The sequence below is a fragment of the Oncorhynchus clarkii genome, chromosome 6 (assembly GCF_045791955.1).
Source record: "Oncorhynchus clarkii lewisi isolate Uvic-CL-2024 chromosome 6, UVic_Ocla_1.0, whole genome shotgun sequence".
Lineage (NCBI taxonomy): Eukaryota > Metazoa > Chordata > Actinopteri > Salmoniformes > Salmonidae > Oncorhynchus > Oncorhynchus clarkii.
This window is the reverse complement of record NC_092152.1, coordinates 45,880,717-45,898,227: the sequence shown is the minus strand read 5'-3', so window position 1 is coordinate 45,898,227 and position 17,511 is coordinate 45,880,717. Positions and strand designations below refer to the sequence as shown.

Sequence of the window (17,511 nt, the reverse complement as noted above, 5' to 3'; positions counted from 1 at the left end):
ATCACTAAGCTAAGGACCCTGGGACTAAACACCTCCCTCTACAACTGGATCCTGGACTTCCTACAGGCCACCCCCAAATGGTAAGGCTAGGCAACAACACATCTGCCATGCTGATCCTCAACACAGGGGCCCATCAGGGCTGCGTGGCCAAGCACGACTCCAACACCATCATTACGTTTGCTGACGACACAACAGTGGTAGGCCTGATCACCAACAATGATGAGACTGTCTATAGGGGGGTCAGAGACCGGGCACTGTGGTACCAGGACAACAACCTCTCCCTCAATGTGAGCAAGACAAAGGAGCTGATCGTGGACTACAGGAAAAGGCGGGCCGAACTGGCCCCCCCTTAACATCGACGTGGCTGTAGTGGAGCAGGTCAAGAATTTCAAGTTCATTGGTGTGCACATCACCAAACCAACTATTATGGTCCAAACACACCAAGACACTCGTGGAGAGGGCACGACAACACCTTTTCTCCCTCAGGAGACTGAAAAGATTTGTCATGGGTCCTCAGATCCTCAAAAAGTTCTACAGCTGTACTGTTGAGAGAATCCTGACCGGTTGCATCACTGCCTGATATGGAAACTGCTCAGCATCCGACCGTAAGGAGGTACAGAGGGTAGTGCATACGGCCCAATACATCACTGAGGCCAAGTTTCCTGCCATCCAGAACCTATATACAAGGCAGTGTCAGAGGAAGGCCCTAAACAATTGTCAAAGATTCCAGTCACACAAGTCATAGACTTTTCTCTCTGCTACCACATGGCAAACTGTACCAGAGCACCAAGTCTAGGTCCAAAAGGCCTCTTAACAGCCTCTACCCCCGAGCTATAAGACTGCTGAACAATTAATAAAAAATGGCCACCCGGACTATTTACATTGACTGACCCCCCCCTCAGCTTGAAGGTTTAGAGGCCATGATTATTTTCATCATTGTGTCAAGAGATATAGTACTAAAACACTTGAGTGTCTCTCTTGATCCTAGGTCCTGGCAGAGTTGTGCAGACTCAGAACAACTGAGCTTTGGAGGAATACCCAGATTTAAAGAGTCCGTTTTTACACAGCTGCAACTCGCTGTTTATTATCTAGTCACGTACACGTACAAACTACCTCGACTAACTTGCACACTGACTCGGTACTGGTAGCCCCTGTATATAGCCTCGTAATTGTTATGTAATTTTACTGTGTTAATGTTTATTTTTTTACTTTAGTTTATTTAGTAAATATTTTATTAACTCTATTTCTTGAACTGCATTGTTGGTTAAGTCCTTGTAAGTATGCATTTCACGGTAAGGTGTTGTATTCAGGGCGTGTGACAAATAAACATTTATTTGAAAACACTGTCCCACACAGGCTCTAAAATAGGCCTGACCCTCTCTGTGTTAGCCAAGTGAGTAGGAGTATCTAAATCTCTCTCACACACACACCACACACACTCACACAGGACAAAGTGGAAACAGACACACATCTGGATGGATCAATTCTTTGGTGATTAACTTGGCACCGGTCAGCGTAGGAGACTGACCTACCTCTGCCTGCACACACGCAACCATGCATTCATACACTAGGGCTGCACGATATGGGCAAAAAATAGAATTGTGATTGTTGTACCAAATATTGCGATTGCGATTTTACTTTTGATTATACATCAAAACAGCTGGATAAACTGTCGGAATCATAGAAATAGAATGATCATTCTAATTTTACGGTTGGAATATAGTGGGCACTTGGAATGCAGTTTTGTTTGGCATGATACCGAATGAAAAAGGAAGGGTGGAGATGGTTGACAGAGTAGTAACCACAGTGTTGGTCAGTGTTTCCCATGGGACCCTAATTAGATTAAAATAGATAGGTACAGTGCCTTCAGAATGTATTCAGACTCCTTGACTTTTTCCACATGTTGCGTTACAAAGTGGGATTAAAATTAATTTAATTGTAATTTTTTGTAATACACAAAATACTCTGTAATGTCAAAGTGGAAGAAAATTTGTAAAAAAAATAAATACATAAAATAATAAAACAGTAATATATCGTGATTAGATAAGTATTCGACCGCCTGAGTCGATACATGTTAGAATCACATTTGGCAGCGATTACACCTGGATTGTGCTTTTTCGATTATTTTCAAAATTCTTCAAGCTTTGTTAAATTGGTTGTTGATCATTGCTAGACAACCATTTTCAGGTCTCGCCATAGATTTCCAAGCAAATTTAAGTCAAAACTGTAACTCGGCCACTCAGAAACAGTCACTGTCTTCTTGGTAAACAACTCCAGTGTAGATTTGGCTTTGTGTTTTATGTTATTGTTCTGCTGAAATGTGAATTAATCTCCCAGTGTCTGGTGGAAAGTAGACTGAACCAGGTTTTCTTCTAGGATTTTACCTGTGCTTAGCTTCATTGTGTTGCTTTTTTATCCTGAAAAACTCCCCAGTCCTCAACGGTTACAAGCATACCATAACATGATGCAGCCACCACTATTCTTGAAAATACGGAGAGTGGTACTTAGTAATGTGCCCCAAACATGACACTTTGAATTCAGAACAAATAGTGAATTGATCCGCTACATTTTATACAGTACTACTTCAGTGCCTTGCTGCAAACAGCATGCATGTTTTGGAATATTTTCACTCTGTAAAGGCTTTCATATTTGCATTCAGTCAATTAGGTTAGTATTGTGGAGTAACTACAATGTTGATCCATCCTCAGTTTTCTCCTATCACAGCCATTCAACTTTGTAACTGTTTTTGAGTCACCATTGGCCTCATTGTGAAACCCCTGAGATGTTTCCTTCTTCTCCGACAACTGAGTTAGGAAGGACGTTTCTATCTGGGCAGTGACTGGGTGTACTGATACACCATCCAAAAAGTAATTCATAACTCCACCTTGCTCAAAGGGATATTCTATGTCTGCTTTATTTGGTTTACCCATCTACCAATAGGTGCCCTTCCTTGAAAGGCATTGGAAAACCAGGTCATTGTGGTTTAATCTGTTTTTGAAATTCACTGCTTGACTGAGGGACCTTACAGATAACTGTATGTGTGGGGTACAGAGATGAGGTAGTCAGTCATTCAAAAATCATGTTAAACACTTATTGTACACAGAGTGAGTTCATGTAACTTATTATGTGACTTGTTAAGCACATTTTTACTCCTGAACTTATTTAGGCTTGCCATAACAAAGAGGTTGAATACTTATTGACTCAAGACATTTCAGCTATTCATTTGTAATAAAACATATGTAATTCAACTTTAACATTATGGGATATTGTGTGCGGGCCAGTTTAACAAAATCTTAATGTAATCCATTTTAAATTCAGGCGTGTGACTACTTTCTGAAGGCACTGCTGCACAAACAATGCTGATATACTCCACCACTGGTACCGGACTGTATTAGAGAAATAGTTTGCTAGCATGATTTGCCATATCTCAGTGAATTTAGATAATCAGCTAGATAGCTAGCGATTAGCATTAGCGCCTAACACAATATTTTTTATGCATAGTTGCAGCTTGCTAAGACCAAAAAATATAGAATTTTGCAGAGAGAAAGTTACACAAATAGTATTATGTAGAAAACATTTGGAATTATATTAAGAAGCAAAGTGGAAAGCGGTGTCGTTCTTTTTAGGAAAAATCTGTTGACTGAATGCTGTTGTTTGATCAATGCATGCAGAGTGAATCTCAAGCATGAGGAGGAACGGCCCGCTTGAGTGACAGGGGGTGGGGCTTGGTGTGTGTGGGATTGGGAAGCGACCAAAAGAGGAGAGACGGTGAGTGAACTCCGTCAACTCAAGCAACAAAGCAAAAATAAAGAAAATGGTTGTTAGAGACGGCTAGGTGGCGTTTCAAAATATCGCTTCCTTTTGCGATATGGATATTGTGCATGTCAATATCACAATTTAGATAAACATTTGATTAATCGTGCAGCCCTAAGGCACTCGCACACCGTCCTCGCTGACCCTGGGTTATAGAGCCTGTCTTCCGAGGGCGTGGGAACTAACCTCCACAGTCTGAGTTGGACCAGGTAAAAACAACAACATATTTTTAATGTTTCAGTCAGTTGGCTTTTACAATGCTGTGAAATCCAAACTGCTTTCTATTGACCACAGTTATTGGTTGGTGGCTATGTGAGAAAAAAAAGAGTATGCAATGCAGTCTCTCCTCGCCCATAGACCTCATTCAAAACAAGTTCAAAAATGGAAGTAGCAATTGCAGATTGCCCCTTTAAGCATGGTAATGTATACCAGACTGGTGTTATACAGGGCACAGATGGACTAGTAGCTATGAGAGAGCAGCTAGGCCCTGAAGTGACAGTCAGTCACACATCTGCTTCTCCCCAGTGTCCCTCAGCTCACAACAAAGAGCAGGGGTTCTCAAACTTTTTGGGAACAGGGAGCCCTTTTGTGATAGCAAATTAAATCAGGGACCCTCTCATAACTGACTTGCCTAGTTAAATAAAGGTAAAATAATAATAATCAGAACACAACTCGAGTGAGACAAACATAGCATAGGAGTTTTACTATAACTTCAGCAGGGCATGGCTGGATGAAAATGTTGCAGTTTTCAAGCTAATTTCCTACAATTGCATGTGCAGTTGCAGGGCACAACAAAAAATAAATCAATTCACATTGTATTGGTCCAAAAATTAAACCAAGCCTAGTATCAAACAGTTCTTCTCCCTAATTTCCCTTTCCCCTCTGTCTCACTCATTCAAATCGCATCCCGACCTCTCTCTCAAACACAAGCTACATTCCTTGCAAAATGACGACAGTTTTATCACAAATTCAAAATGGCTGGTTGACTGAAGTAGGGAAATATGTGTTCCAACAATGAGCTGCAGTTTTGGAATAATTGCATCCAGTCTAATTTCCATTTAGGCAACTTTGCAGTTGTCACTAGTAACTACATTTACAAAGTCAGATTTGGCATTATTTAGAAAAAAATCCTGAAAACAAACATTAGCTTTTTGGTCTTAATTTAAGTTTAGGGTTATGCATAATGTTAGCAGTGTGGTTAAAGGTTAAAAATCAGATTTGAAGAAGATACATTTTAGAAATTGGAGAGGTTTATGACTTTGTGGCTGTGGTAACTAGTGACGCACATACGTTGCCAAACTGCTAGTGCCACTTAGAATTGGTTAACCTAGGCCAGGGGCCTCCAACCCTGTTCCTGGAGAGATACCCTCCTGTAGGTTTTCGCTCCAACGCCAGGTGTACCTAACCTGGTTCAGCTTATAAAACAGCTAATTATTCAAATACGGTCTGCTAGATTAGGGTGCGAGTCAAAAAAAAATACAGGACGGTAGCTCTCCAGGAACAAGGTCTTCAGGAACAGCCCTGGCCTAGGCTATAACCCCCCCTGAACATCGCAAGAGTCCACACTGAAAATATGCAAAAACATTAGTTTGATAAAGACAGTGTATTTATCAGAATCATTAAGCCTCGGCCTACTCACCAAATATATGTTTTGGCCATAATTCATCCCCATGAAGTGTTCAAATGTGGAATTGTTCATCCATTTAGAAAATTCCAAACAGCAGGCAGAATAAACAATGTCTGTATATCGAACAGAAGGGAGATTTGGTTTGTAACCCTGAACAAATTGTCTTTCAACTTGAGCCCTGTTTCAAATGATCACTCTTTGAGAATGTTTTTATTTTTCTAATTTATCCTTTATTTTACCAGGTTGACTACCAAGTTGACTGAGAAAACGTTCTCATTTACAGAATAACTGTTCCAGATGCGAGATGCGTATTACATAGAACTATTCTGTTCTATTTTATTCTGCTATATTAGATCATGTTTTTTACTACAAAATAGGTGTGTCTTGACTGTGATAAGGGCTTGGAAAATAAGAGCGTCTTGTCTGCTAAATTAACAAAACAAGGCTATGGCATTGCACAGCCATAGGCTTCTACAAGAGAACACCACTGCTGAGGTTACTACCTTTTTGAAGATTGTTTTCCACAATATAATAATAACCAGTTGATATTATAGGTTCAACAAATTCATCTTAAATGGCACTTTTGTTTTCTGAATATATAGTACCAGTCAAAAGTTTGGAAACACCTACTTATTCCAGGGTATTTTCTTTATTTTGACTATTATCTACAATTTAGAATAATGGTGAAGACATCAAAACTATGAAACAACAACTATGTAACAAAAAAAAAGCTTATATTTGAGATTCTTCAAAGTAGCCTCCCTTTGCCTTGATGACAGCTTTGCACACTCTTGGCATTTTCTCAACCAGCTTAATGAGAGTCACCTGGAATGCATTTCAATTAATAGGTGTGCCTTGTTAAAAGTTCATTTGTGGAATATGTTTCCTTCATAATGTGTCTGAGCCAATCATTTGGGTTGTGACAAGGTAGGGGTGGTATACAGAAGATAGCCCTATTTGGTGAAATACCAAGTCCATATTATGGTAAGAACAGCTCAAATAAGCAAAGAGAAACGACAGTCCATCATTACTTTAAGACATGAAGGTCAGTCAATGCGGAAAATGTCAAGAACTTTGAAAGTTTCTTCAAGTGCAGTTGCAAAATGCCTCAAGCGCTATGATGAAACTGGCTCTCATGAGGACCGCCACAGGAAAGGAAGATCCAGAGTTACCTCTGCTGCAGAGGATAAGTTCATTACAGTTACCAGCATCAGAAATTGCAGCCCAATTAAATGCTTCAGAGTTCAAGTAGGAGACACGGTAGGAGACACATCAACTGTTCAGAGGAGACTGTGTAAAATCAGGCCTTGATGGTCGAATTACTGAATAGAAACCACTACTAAAGGACAGGAATAATAAGAATAGACTAGCTTGGGCCAAGAAACACGAGCAGTGGACATTAGACTGGTGGAAATCTGTCCTTTGGTCTGATGAGTCCAAATGTTTGATTTTTGGTTCCAACCGCGGTGTCTTTGTGAGTTGGTGAACGGATGATCGCCGCATGTATGGTTCCCACCGTGAAGCAAGGGGGTGGTGTGATTGTGCTTTGCTGGTGACACTATCAGTGATTTATTTCGAATTCAAGGTAGACTTAATAACCTGTTGAGGATAGGGGGCAGTATTTTCACTTTGGATGAATTGCATGCCCATAGTGAACTGCATTCTACTCTGTCCTAGATTGCTAATATATGCATATTATTATTACTATTGGATAGAAAACACTCTGAAGTTTCTAAAACGGTTTGAATTATGTCTGTGAGTATAACAGAACTCATAGGGCAGGCAATCTTCCAAACAAGAAGTGAAATTCTGAATGTGGGTCAACTTTGACGTCATCGCCCCCTCCTTTCCCAACAAGATATGGATCTGGTAGCAATTCCTACGCCTTCCACTAGACGCCCTCATTCAGTAGAAAGTGGAATTGAGCTTTTGCTGTGAACTTTGACCGAATGGGAGGGGAAATAGTCACTGTCCCGACAGAATGCCATTTTCCTGTGGCGCATTTCTCTGTGGGTGCTACCGTCGTTCCATTTGGCTGCAGCTGAAAACGTATGATCCGGTTGGAACGTTATTGGATATATATATGAAAATAACATCCTGAAGATTGATTCTCTACTTAGTTTGACCAGTTTATTCGACCTGGAATATATATTTTTGAAGTTTTCGTGTGAGTTGTCCTGGACAGGCGTCAGCTTTTGGGCACGTGAGCTGAAAGTGGTAGCAAATGCAGCTAATTGGACACTAGTTTTGGACATTATGGAACAAAACAACAATTTATTGTGGAACTAGGACTCCTTGCACTGCATTCTGATGAAAGATCATCAAAGGTAAGGGAATATTTATGATGTAATTTCTGTTGACTCCAACATGGCGGAGAAATACTTTTACGTCTGAGCGCTGTCTCAGATTATTGCATGGTAGACTTTTTCCGTAACGTAAAAAAAAAAAATCTGACACGGCGGTTGCATTAAGAACCAGTGTATCTTTAATTATATGTAGAACATGTATCTTTAGTCAAAGTTTATGATGAGTATTTCTGTTATCTATAATTCCTCTGGATATTTTGGAGGCATTTCTGAACATGGCGTCAATGTAAACCGAGATTTGTGGACATAAATATGCATATTATCGAACAAAACATAAATGTATTGTGTAACATGTCATATGAGTGTCATCTGATGAAGATTTTCAAGAGGTTAGTGATTCATTTTATCTCTAATCCTGCTTTTGTGACTATCTTTGGCTGGAAAAAAAGGCTGCGTTTTCCCTTTGATTTGGTGGTGGTCTAACATATGTTGTGTTTTCGCTGTAAAACGTTTTAAATATCGGACACGATGGGTAGATGAACAAGATGTTTATCTTTCATTTGAGGTATTGGACTTGTTAATGTGTGAAAGTTAAATATTTCTAAAGAATATTTTTGAATTCCCTGCGCCACCTTTTCAGCTGAATTGGGCGGGTGGAGTTCCCCTTGGGAACCAGCATGGCTACCACAACCGTCTGCAGCAAAACACCATCCCACCTGGTTTGCGCTAAGTGGGACTATCATTTGTATTTCAACAGGACAATGACCCAACACACCTCCAGGCTGTGTAAGGGCTATTTGACCAAGAAGGAGAGTGATGGAGTGCTGTATCAGATGACCAGGCCTCCAAGATCACCCAACCTCAACCCGATTGAGATGGTCTGGGATGAGTTGGACCAGCAGAGTGAAGGAAAAGCAGCCATCAAGTGTTCATCATATGTGGGAACTCCTTCAAGACTTTTGGAAAAGCATTCCAGGTGAAGCTGGTTGAGAGAATGCCATGAGTGTGCAAACCTGTCAAAGCAAAGGGTGGCTACTTTGAAGAATCTAAAATACATTTTGATTTGTTTAACACTTTTTTGGTTACTGTGTTATTTCATAGTTTTGATGTCTTCACTATTATTCTAGAAGAAAATAGTCAAACTAAAGAAAAACCCTTCCATGTGTTGGTGTGTCCAAACATTTGACTGGTACTGTATATGGGGCAGTTTAGCAATTAGGATTCATTATCTGTAATGGTTATGATAAATTAGGCATCGTGTCGCACTGTTGGCATATAGATATACGCACAATTATTTTTCCAGTGCGGGCCTTGTGTTCTTAAAATATATATATTTTTAAATGCGAGTACTCAAACAGTCAAATGTCAAATACCCATCCCTAACAAACACACACACACACTGATCTGACATAATTCTATACCTGCGATGACAATGTGCAGACAGACGAACACACAAAAACACACGGACACAAATTGATCAACAGCCACAGATGCATAGCTATCCTGCAACCTTGAGTACTATCCTCTCTAAACTCCTCTCTCTAGTGTGAATGGCATCAGGACCCATCTGTATAGCACTTTGCTAGCATGAGAGATGGAGCGGGAGAGCTTTTTCATTACACACACACACACACACACATTGACTGAGTACGAGCACCAATACGGGAGTATGAGTCAACATCATTCATCAACAGTTTCTTCGCCTCTGAAATGAAGAGCAGTGAAAAGCATTTCTCAGCCAGAGCAATTGCCTATTGGAGCAGCACAGTTCTTCAACCCTGTATTATCCACTTGGCAAATAGAGTTCTTGGCTCGAGCAATTTCCTATTGGATCAAAATTTAGCAATTGTGATTTACTAGAATTGCCATGAGGAACTGTGCAACAGTACAGTGTCTCTCTGCAGCTAAATAACCAAGTTGTAATACTGAGTTCAGCTAGCTACCACAGTATAACTTTTCCAGAAACAGAACTTCACTTAACATAGTTGTAACACTCGGTTCTACAACCAAACAACTATGTTAGTCTACAAACAAACATCTAGTCAAACACATGCTAGAAAGCTCTAAGGGGAAAGCAGAGAGCAGGGTGAGATCTTTCCTCAAGGGATCAGAGCTAGATAGTTGATCCTTTTGGGGAGGTGGATGATCAGCGGCAAGGGCAGAGGGTTTCTCTCTCAGTCTCTAGTACCAGTCGGAGGAAGCATGTGTTCCCAGCAGGAGCATAGAGCACCACCACGCTGCTCCTTAGTTCCTCCGAGTTGAGCCAGGGTCCTCCCAGGAGAGGCACCTCCAGCCTGGGTTGACCTCCTGCTGTGCTCCTCTTTCCCCGGCCCCCACTACCTCCACCCTGGTCCTCCTCCGTGTGGCGCAGCCATGGACCCCCTCGGGCCCCTGAACACCAGTCCCCCAACTGCAGGCAATCCAAATTCATGGCTCATCTCATCTCCCGCAATCTCGACCCGCTGAACGCTTCTTATCCATGGCTCAGCTAAGCTAAGCTCGAGCCCTGTTTTGGCACAACACTCTGTTTGTATGGCACCAGCACAGTACCCAGTAGCCAAGCCTGGCCCAGAGCAGCACAGGCTGGTTTGGTTGGGGTACAGCAGACAACACAGTGAGCACACAGAGCAGCCCTATGGTCCTACAGTCCAATGCCTACTGAAGTCAGCCGACCTCCAATCCCATTAAGCCGGAGTGGCAGAACGGATTAGTCGGCCCAGGGGGAACTAAAAATAAACACAACTCACGCTTCCTCCTCCTGCTCGCAGAGTCCTGAGCGTGCACACTGCACGCACCCACTTCCTGCGGAGAGCTGTCGACATGTCAATCGCCTCGCTACACAACACCAGCCGAGCGGTCGGCGGTTGGAATGGGAGTCAGGGCGCCAGGGTCTCCAATCCGTCTGCTCTCCCTCTCTCCCCATTCTCTTCTCCCTCCCTACTCCGTCTCGCTCTTGCTCGCTCCCCCCCCCCCCCCCCCCCCCCAAATTCACCGGCTTCCTCCAGGTTTATGTAATCCTAATACAACACGCACACGAATATCAGCACCCAGTAATGTGGTGAATATCAAACACTTCATTGTGCAGTGTCAGATACCAATATTCATGACTAAAACAGTGACAGTAGAAAACACGCAGGTAGCAAAGCACAGTATAATGAAATTAAGGGCAAGCTGACCCGACCCTCTACAACTCATCTCATCAACACTGAGCTGACAGCTGAATAAAACATAATTACACTGTAACAGAGAGAGGGGGAGAGCGGGAGTGCTAGAGAGAGACAGACTGGATCTAGTATAAAATCGGTTTAATTAGTTGCATCCACCATAGAACTAGAAGCTATCAGAGCAAGCAGAGTATGGTACGGGTCTGAGGGCACGATAGTATGAACAGGGTTTTAATTATATTCCATTCTGATCCACACGGTAAGAGGCAACTAATGCTTACCAGGAATTAAATCTCACACACACACACACACACACACACACACACACACACACACACACACACACACACACACACACACACACACACACACACACACACACACACACACACACACACACACACACACACACGCGTGTGTGCGTGTGTGTGTGTGTGTGTGTGTGTGTCTGTGCGCACTGTATTTGTGTGTGCATTTGTTGATTTTGTGTTTTATTGTCCAGATCTCTAGACAGAAGGTTAGGAGTGACCTGGTAAGAATTACTCTGGGATTAAAGGGACATAAGCCAAATTTGAACGGCATTCGTATTACTAGAGATGTTGGTTATGTAATTATTTCCCCAGCATGTGCGTTTCCAGGAAATTATTCGCAAGGGAATCGTTTTTCCAAAAACTTTCTTTTAAGGACTTTTAGTGACAAACCTGGAGGTTTTTATTCTAGACAGACTGTCTAGACAGTAATACGCTACACTGATAACTTGTGCTTGGCTGCCAAATGTGTAGGTGGCCCCATAATATTTAAATTGAGGAAGTGTGATCATAATCTTTATTTTAGCGATCCACGGTAGATGTCCCTGCTAATGAAAAATCTCCCAATCCTGCTGATGTGAGCTGCTGAAAAACGCACTGCAGTTGAGATGTGTTATGAGAAAATGAACCAGCCATTTGCAAAGTTTAGCTCAGTGGGGAATTGGAGATGCCCTGCTTTGCGATCTATTACCTACATTTACAGCCGGAGTTTCATTAGATACACTATGCAGAAATCGCTCCGCCATTTCCTGGTTGCTCAAATTCTAATAGTTTGCCTATTTTCCGTTTGTGACAAAACAAGCAAGTATAGTGTAGAGCAGTGGTTCCCTAACTTTTATAGTCCCGTACCCTTTCAAACATTCAACCTCCAGCTGCGTACTCCCTCTAGCACCAGGGTCAGCGCACTCTCAAATGTTTTTTTTTTTGCCATCATTGTAAGCCTGCCCTGTATGATACATTTATTTCACATAAGAATGCGTGTGAGTTTGTCATTTCCCACGAGCCGGGTTGTGACAAAGAACTCTTATAGGACCAGGGCACAAATAATAATATAATATAATTATTCTTATTCTTTATTTAGCCATCTTACATATAAAACCTTATTTGTTCATCAAAAATGGTGAATTACTCACCACAGGTTAATGAGAAGGGTGTGCTTGAAAGGATGCACATAACTCTGCAATGTTGGGTTGTATTGGAGAGAGTCTCGGTCTTAAATAATTTTCCACAAACAGTCTATGCCTGTATTTAGTTCATGCTAGTGAGTGCCGAGAATCCACTCTCACATAGGTACGTGGTTGCAAAGGGCATCAGTGTCTAAACAGCATGATTTGCCAATGCAGGAAACTCTGAGTGCAGCCCAATCCAGAAATCTGGCAGTGGTTTCTGATTCAATTCAATTATCACATAACCGATTGTTGTAATTTCAATGAGGCTCTCTTGTTCAGATATCGGTAAGTGGACTGGAGGCAGGACATGAAAGGGATAACAAATCCAGTTGTTTGTGTCATCCGTTTTGGGAAAGTACCTGTGTAATTGCGCACCCAACTCACTCAGGTGCTTCGCTATATCACATTTGACATCGTCCGTAACCTTGTTCATTTGCACACAAAATCATACAATGATGGAAAGACCTGTGTGTTGTCCTTGTTAATGCAGACAGAGAAGAGCTCCAACTTCTTAATTATAGCCTCAATTTTTTTGTCCCGCACATTGAATATAGTTGCGGAGAGTCCCTGTAATCCTAGAATCAGATCATTCAGGCGAGAAAAAACATCACCCAGATTGGCCAGTCGTTTGAGAAACTCATCATCATGCAAGCAGTCAGACAAGTGAAAAAGGTCAGTAAAGAAAGGGTTAAGCTCGTCTTTCAATTAAAAAATGTGTCAATATTTTGCCCCTTGATAACCAGCGTACCTCTGTTTTAAAAGCGTTACATGGTCGCTGCCCATATTGCATCATTATAAAATACAAGAGTTCAGGAGCCTTGCTTTAAAGTTAACCTCTCTTGGGTAGGGGGTAGAGGTCGACCGATTATGATTTCTCAACGCTGATTTATTGGAGGACCAAAAAAGCCGATATCGATTAAATCAGACGATTTAAAAATAATTAAAAATATTTTATTTTATTTATAATGACAATTACAACAATACTGAATGAACACTTATTTTAACTTAATATAATACACCAATAACATCAATTTAGCCTCAAGTAAATAATAACATGTTCAATTTGGTTTAAATAATGCAAAAACAAAGTGTTGGAGAAGAAAGTAAAAGTGCAATATGTGCTATGTAACAAAGCTAACGTTTCAGTTACTTGCTCAGAACATGAGAACATATGAAAGCTGGTGGTTCCTTTTAACATGGGTCTTCAATATTCCCAGGTAAGAAGTTTTAGGTTGTAGTTATTGTAGGAATTATAGGACTATTTCCCTCTATACCATTTGTATTTCATGAACCTTTGACTATTAGATGTTCTTATAGGCACATTAGTATTGCCAGTGTAACAGTACAGCTTCCGTCCCTCTCCTCGCTCCTCCCTGGGCTCAAACCAGCAACACAACGACAACAGCCACCATCGAAGCAGCTTTCTAAAGACTTGTCATCAGTTCTGTTATACATATCAGTTCTGTTATAGTCTAGCTAGCCATTTCACTTCGGTTACACCAGCCTCATCTCGGGAGTTGATATGCTTGAAGTCATAAACAGCGCAATGCTTGACGCACAACGACGAGCTGCTGGCAAAATGAATGAATGTTTACGCACCTGCTTCTGCCTACCACCGCTCAGTCAGATACTTGTATGCTCAGTCAGATTATATGCAACCCAGGACACGCTAGATAATATCTAGTAATATCATCAACCATGTGTAGTTAACTAGTGATTATGATTGATTGTTTTTTATAAGATAAGTTTAATGCTAGCTAGCAACTTACCTTGGCTTACTGCATTCGCGTAACAGCCAGTCTCCTTGTGGAGTGCAACGAGAGAGAGGCAGGTCATTATTGCGTTGGACTAGTTAACTGTAAGGTTGCAAGATTGGATCCCCCGAGCTGACAAGGTGAAAATCTGTCGTTCTGCCCCTGAACGAGGCGGTTAACCCACCGTTCCTAGGCCGTCATTGAAAATAAGAATGTGTTCTTAACTGACTTGCCTAGTTAAATAAAGGTATTAAATACAATTATTATTAATTTTTTTTTAATCGGCAAACCGGAGCCCAAAAATACCGATCTGCTATTGTTATGAAAACTTGAAATCGGCCCTAATTAATCGGCCATTCCGATTAATCGGTCAACCTTTAGTAGGGGGCAGTATTTTGACGTCCGGATGAAAAGCATGCCCAAAGTAAACTGCCTGTTACTCAGGACCAGAAGCTAGGATATGCATATAATTGGTAGATTCGGATAGAAAACTCTAAAGTTTCTAAAACTGTCAAAATTATGTCTGACTATAACAGAACTGATATGTATAACAGAACTGATGACAAGTCTTTAGAAAGAGTTTCAGGCTGGAAAGTTTTTCCATGTGTTTGTATGCGGGGTGCTGTCTTCAGATAATCACATGGTTTGCTTTCGCCGTAAAAGCCTTTTTGAAATCTGACACAGCGGCTGGATTAACAAGAAGTTTAGCTTTATTTTGATGTATTACCCTTGTGATTTTATGAAAGTTAAATATTTATAATACTGTAGTTTGAATTTTGTACTCTGCAACTTCACTGGATGTCGGCCAGGTGGGACGCTACCGTCCCACCTGCCCATAAGAAGTGAACCATTTTCACTGTAGTGTCAAACGTCTTTCAAGCTGTTAGGCAATTCCCTTGGCAGCAAGAGCCTCTCGTGGATGCTGCAGTGTACCCAAGTGGCGTCAGGAGCAACTGCTTGCATATGCGTTACCACTCCACTATGTCTCCCTGTCATGGCTTTTGCGCCATCAGTACACATAATTACATTACCCAAACAGTAAAACTAATCCCATCCTTGATATTCTCTAACTATGCAAGCCAGAGAAATAGTCTAGCTCACTTTCTTTGTACCACATTTTCTATTGTCTCTTATGCAAAATGCTCCTTAAGACTTGCTTAAAGCATTCATAAGACTTGCTATAAGCAAAACCTGTCATCAAGTTTACGAGTCACTTCTCCCATCTCTAAAATGGATGACACATCATCATAGTCTACAGTCTGTCAGGTGGCTTTAAATAATTTATACTGGAAACCAAAAAGTGCATCATAAGACATCCTGCTGCATCTGAAGATATAGAGCTTCTTCTTCTCTGCATTTAACAGGGACAGTGCAAATGAATCAACAATCTCTTACCAGAAATAGAACAGTTGTTAGTTGATGCGAAACAAACAAACATATCTAAAGTATAGGCCAATCTACTGTACTTTGCTAAGTGATTAGGATATTACTTGCTCATACCAACAAAACCCTTATCTACAGTGCATTCGGAAATTATTCAGACCACTTGTGTAAGGGCAGACGCCGGATAGGAGAAGCAGGTACGGGCAGTCAGACATTTATTCGGGAACAGACAAGGAAACAAGACAGGAACAGCGTCGGAACACGGATATGAGACAATTAATCCCGGAGCCGGGAACAGAGCTTGGGAACAGACAGATATAGGGAAGGTAATGACACAAGTAATTGAGTCCATGTGAGTCCAATGATCGCTGATGTGTGTGATGGGGGGGAAGGCAGGTGTGCGTACTGATGGTGGCTTGAGTGCGTAATGCTGGGGATCCTGGTGCCCTCGAGTGCCAGGGGGAGGACGAGCGGGAGCAGGCGTGACACCTCGACTTTTCCCACATTTTGTTAAGTAACATCCTTATTCTAAAATATATTAAATACTTTTTTCATTCATCAATCTACACCAGTTATTCCCAAACTGGGGTATGTGCAATGCCGTCGGAGGTACGCCTAATAAAAATGTGGTTCACATTTTCAAACAGTACATTTTTATTTTCCAACTGGGCTATACATTTGGGTGAGTTTTTTTTCCTTGCCTGAGTAGCCTCGTTTCACTGCCAAAAATAAAATGAAACCATTTAGTGTTCAGCAAAATAACACAATGTCAAATAATTAACATCCAACTGTTAATCTCTCGCGGGAACCCTTGCGCAGACATTTAGAAACAAAACATGACAATTTGAAAAATAAGCCACAGGAGTTTTTTGAGCGAGACTAAAGACTACTTTCGAGTAGTAAGACATGTATAAGACACTATTAACAAGAAGGGGCTAGAAGCGTCTTATATGGTGAGCTAACGAGTGGCTAGGACAGGCAAGCCCCATACTATTGTGGAGTACTTAATTCTTACTGCTGCTGCAGATATGGCTGGGACAATTCTGGGGGAAAAGGCCCAAAAAACGATACAGACAATTACTTCATCAAACAACACTGTTTCACGACACATCAGTGGACACGCCCAAGTGGCTCCCGACGCCACTTGGGCACAGCAGGATCCACCAGGAGGCTCTTGCTGCCAAGGGAATGCCTGACAGCTTGAAAGATGTTTTGGACACCACAGTGAAAAAGGTTAACTTTGTTAGTAAAGCAAGGCCACTGAACTCTCGTGTATTTTCTGCATTATGCAATGATATAGGCAGCGACCATGTAACACTTTTACAACATACAGAAGTGCGCTGGTTATCAAGGGGCAAAGTACTGACACGTTTTTTTAAAATTGAGAGACGAGCTTAACGTTTTCTTAACTGGCCATCATTTTCACTTGTCTGATGAAGAGTTTCTCGCACAACTGGATTCGTTATCCCTTTCATGCCCTGCCACCAGTCTACTTACCAATATCTGAACATGAGACCCTCATCGAAATTGCAACAAGCAGTTATGTGAAAATTGAATTTAAATCAGAAGCTACTGCCAGATTTCTGGATTGGGCTGCGCTCAGAGTTTCTTGCCTTGGCGAATCATGCTGTTTAGACACTGATGCCCTTTGCAACCACGTACCTATGAGAGTGGATTCTCGGCTCTCACTAGCATGAACAATACAGGCACAGACTGTTTGTGGAAAATTATTTAGGACTGAAAGTCTCTGCAATACAACCCAACATTGCAGAGTTATGTGCATCCTTTCAAGCACACCCTTCTCATTAACCTGTGGTGAGTTATTCACAATTTTTGATGAACAAATAAGGTTTTATGTAAGATGGCTAAATAAAGAGCAAAATTATTGTTATTCGTGCCCTGGTCCTATAAGAGCTCTTTGTCACTTCCCAAGAGCCGGGTTGTGACAAACTCACACTCATTTCTTATGTTTATTAAAATGTATCAT

General features: G+C 41.4%; 1 protein-coding gene across 8 annotated transcripts in view; it reads right to left on the bottom strand.

Annotated features, from left to right (window-relative positions):
* Positions 1-17,511, bottom strand: part of LOC139411209 (tight junction protein ZO-2-like) — a 155,439-nt gene that overhangs the window by 45,063 nt on the left and 92,865 nt on the right. The window contains exon 1 of one of the 8 annotated variants that reach the window (XM_071157193.1): positions 9,935-10,648. The exons of the other annotated variants lie outside the window; for them this stretch is intronic. Within the exon in view, the coding sequence (XP_071013294.1) occupies positions 9,935-10,177 (243 nt within the window). The 5' untranslated portion in view covers positions 10,178-10,648. Of the gene's footprint in view, positions 1-9,934; positions 10,649-17,511 lie in introns of those variants that run through there. 8 annotated transcript variants of the gene reach the window in all.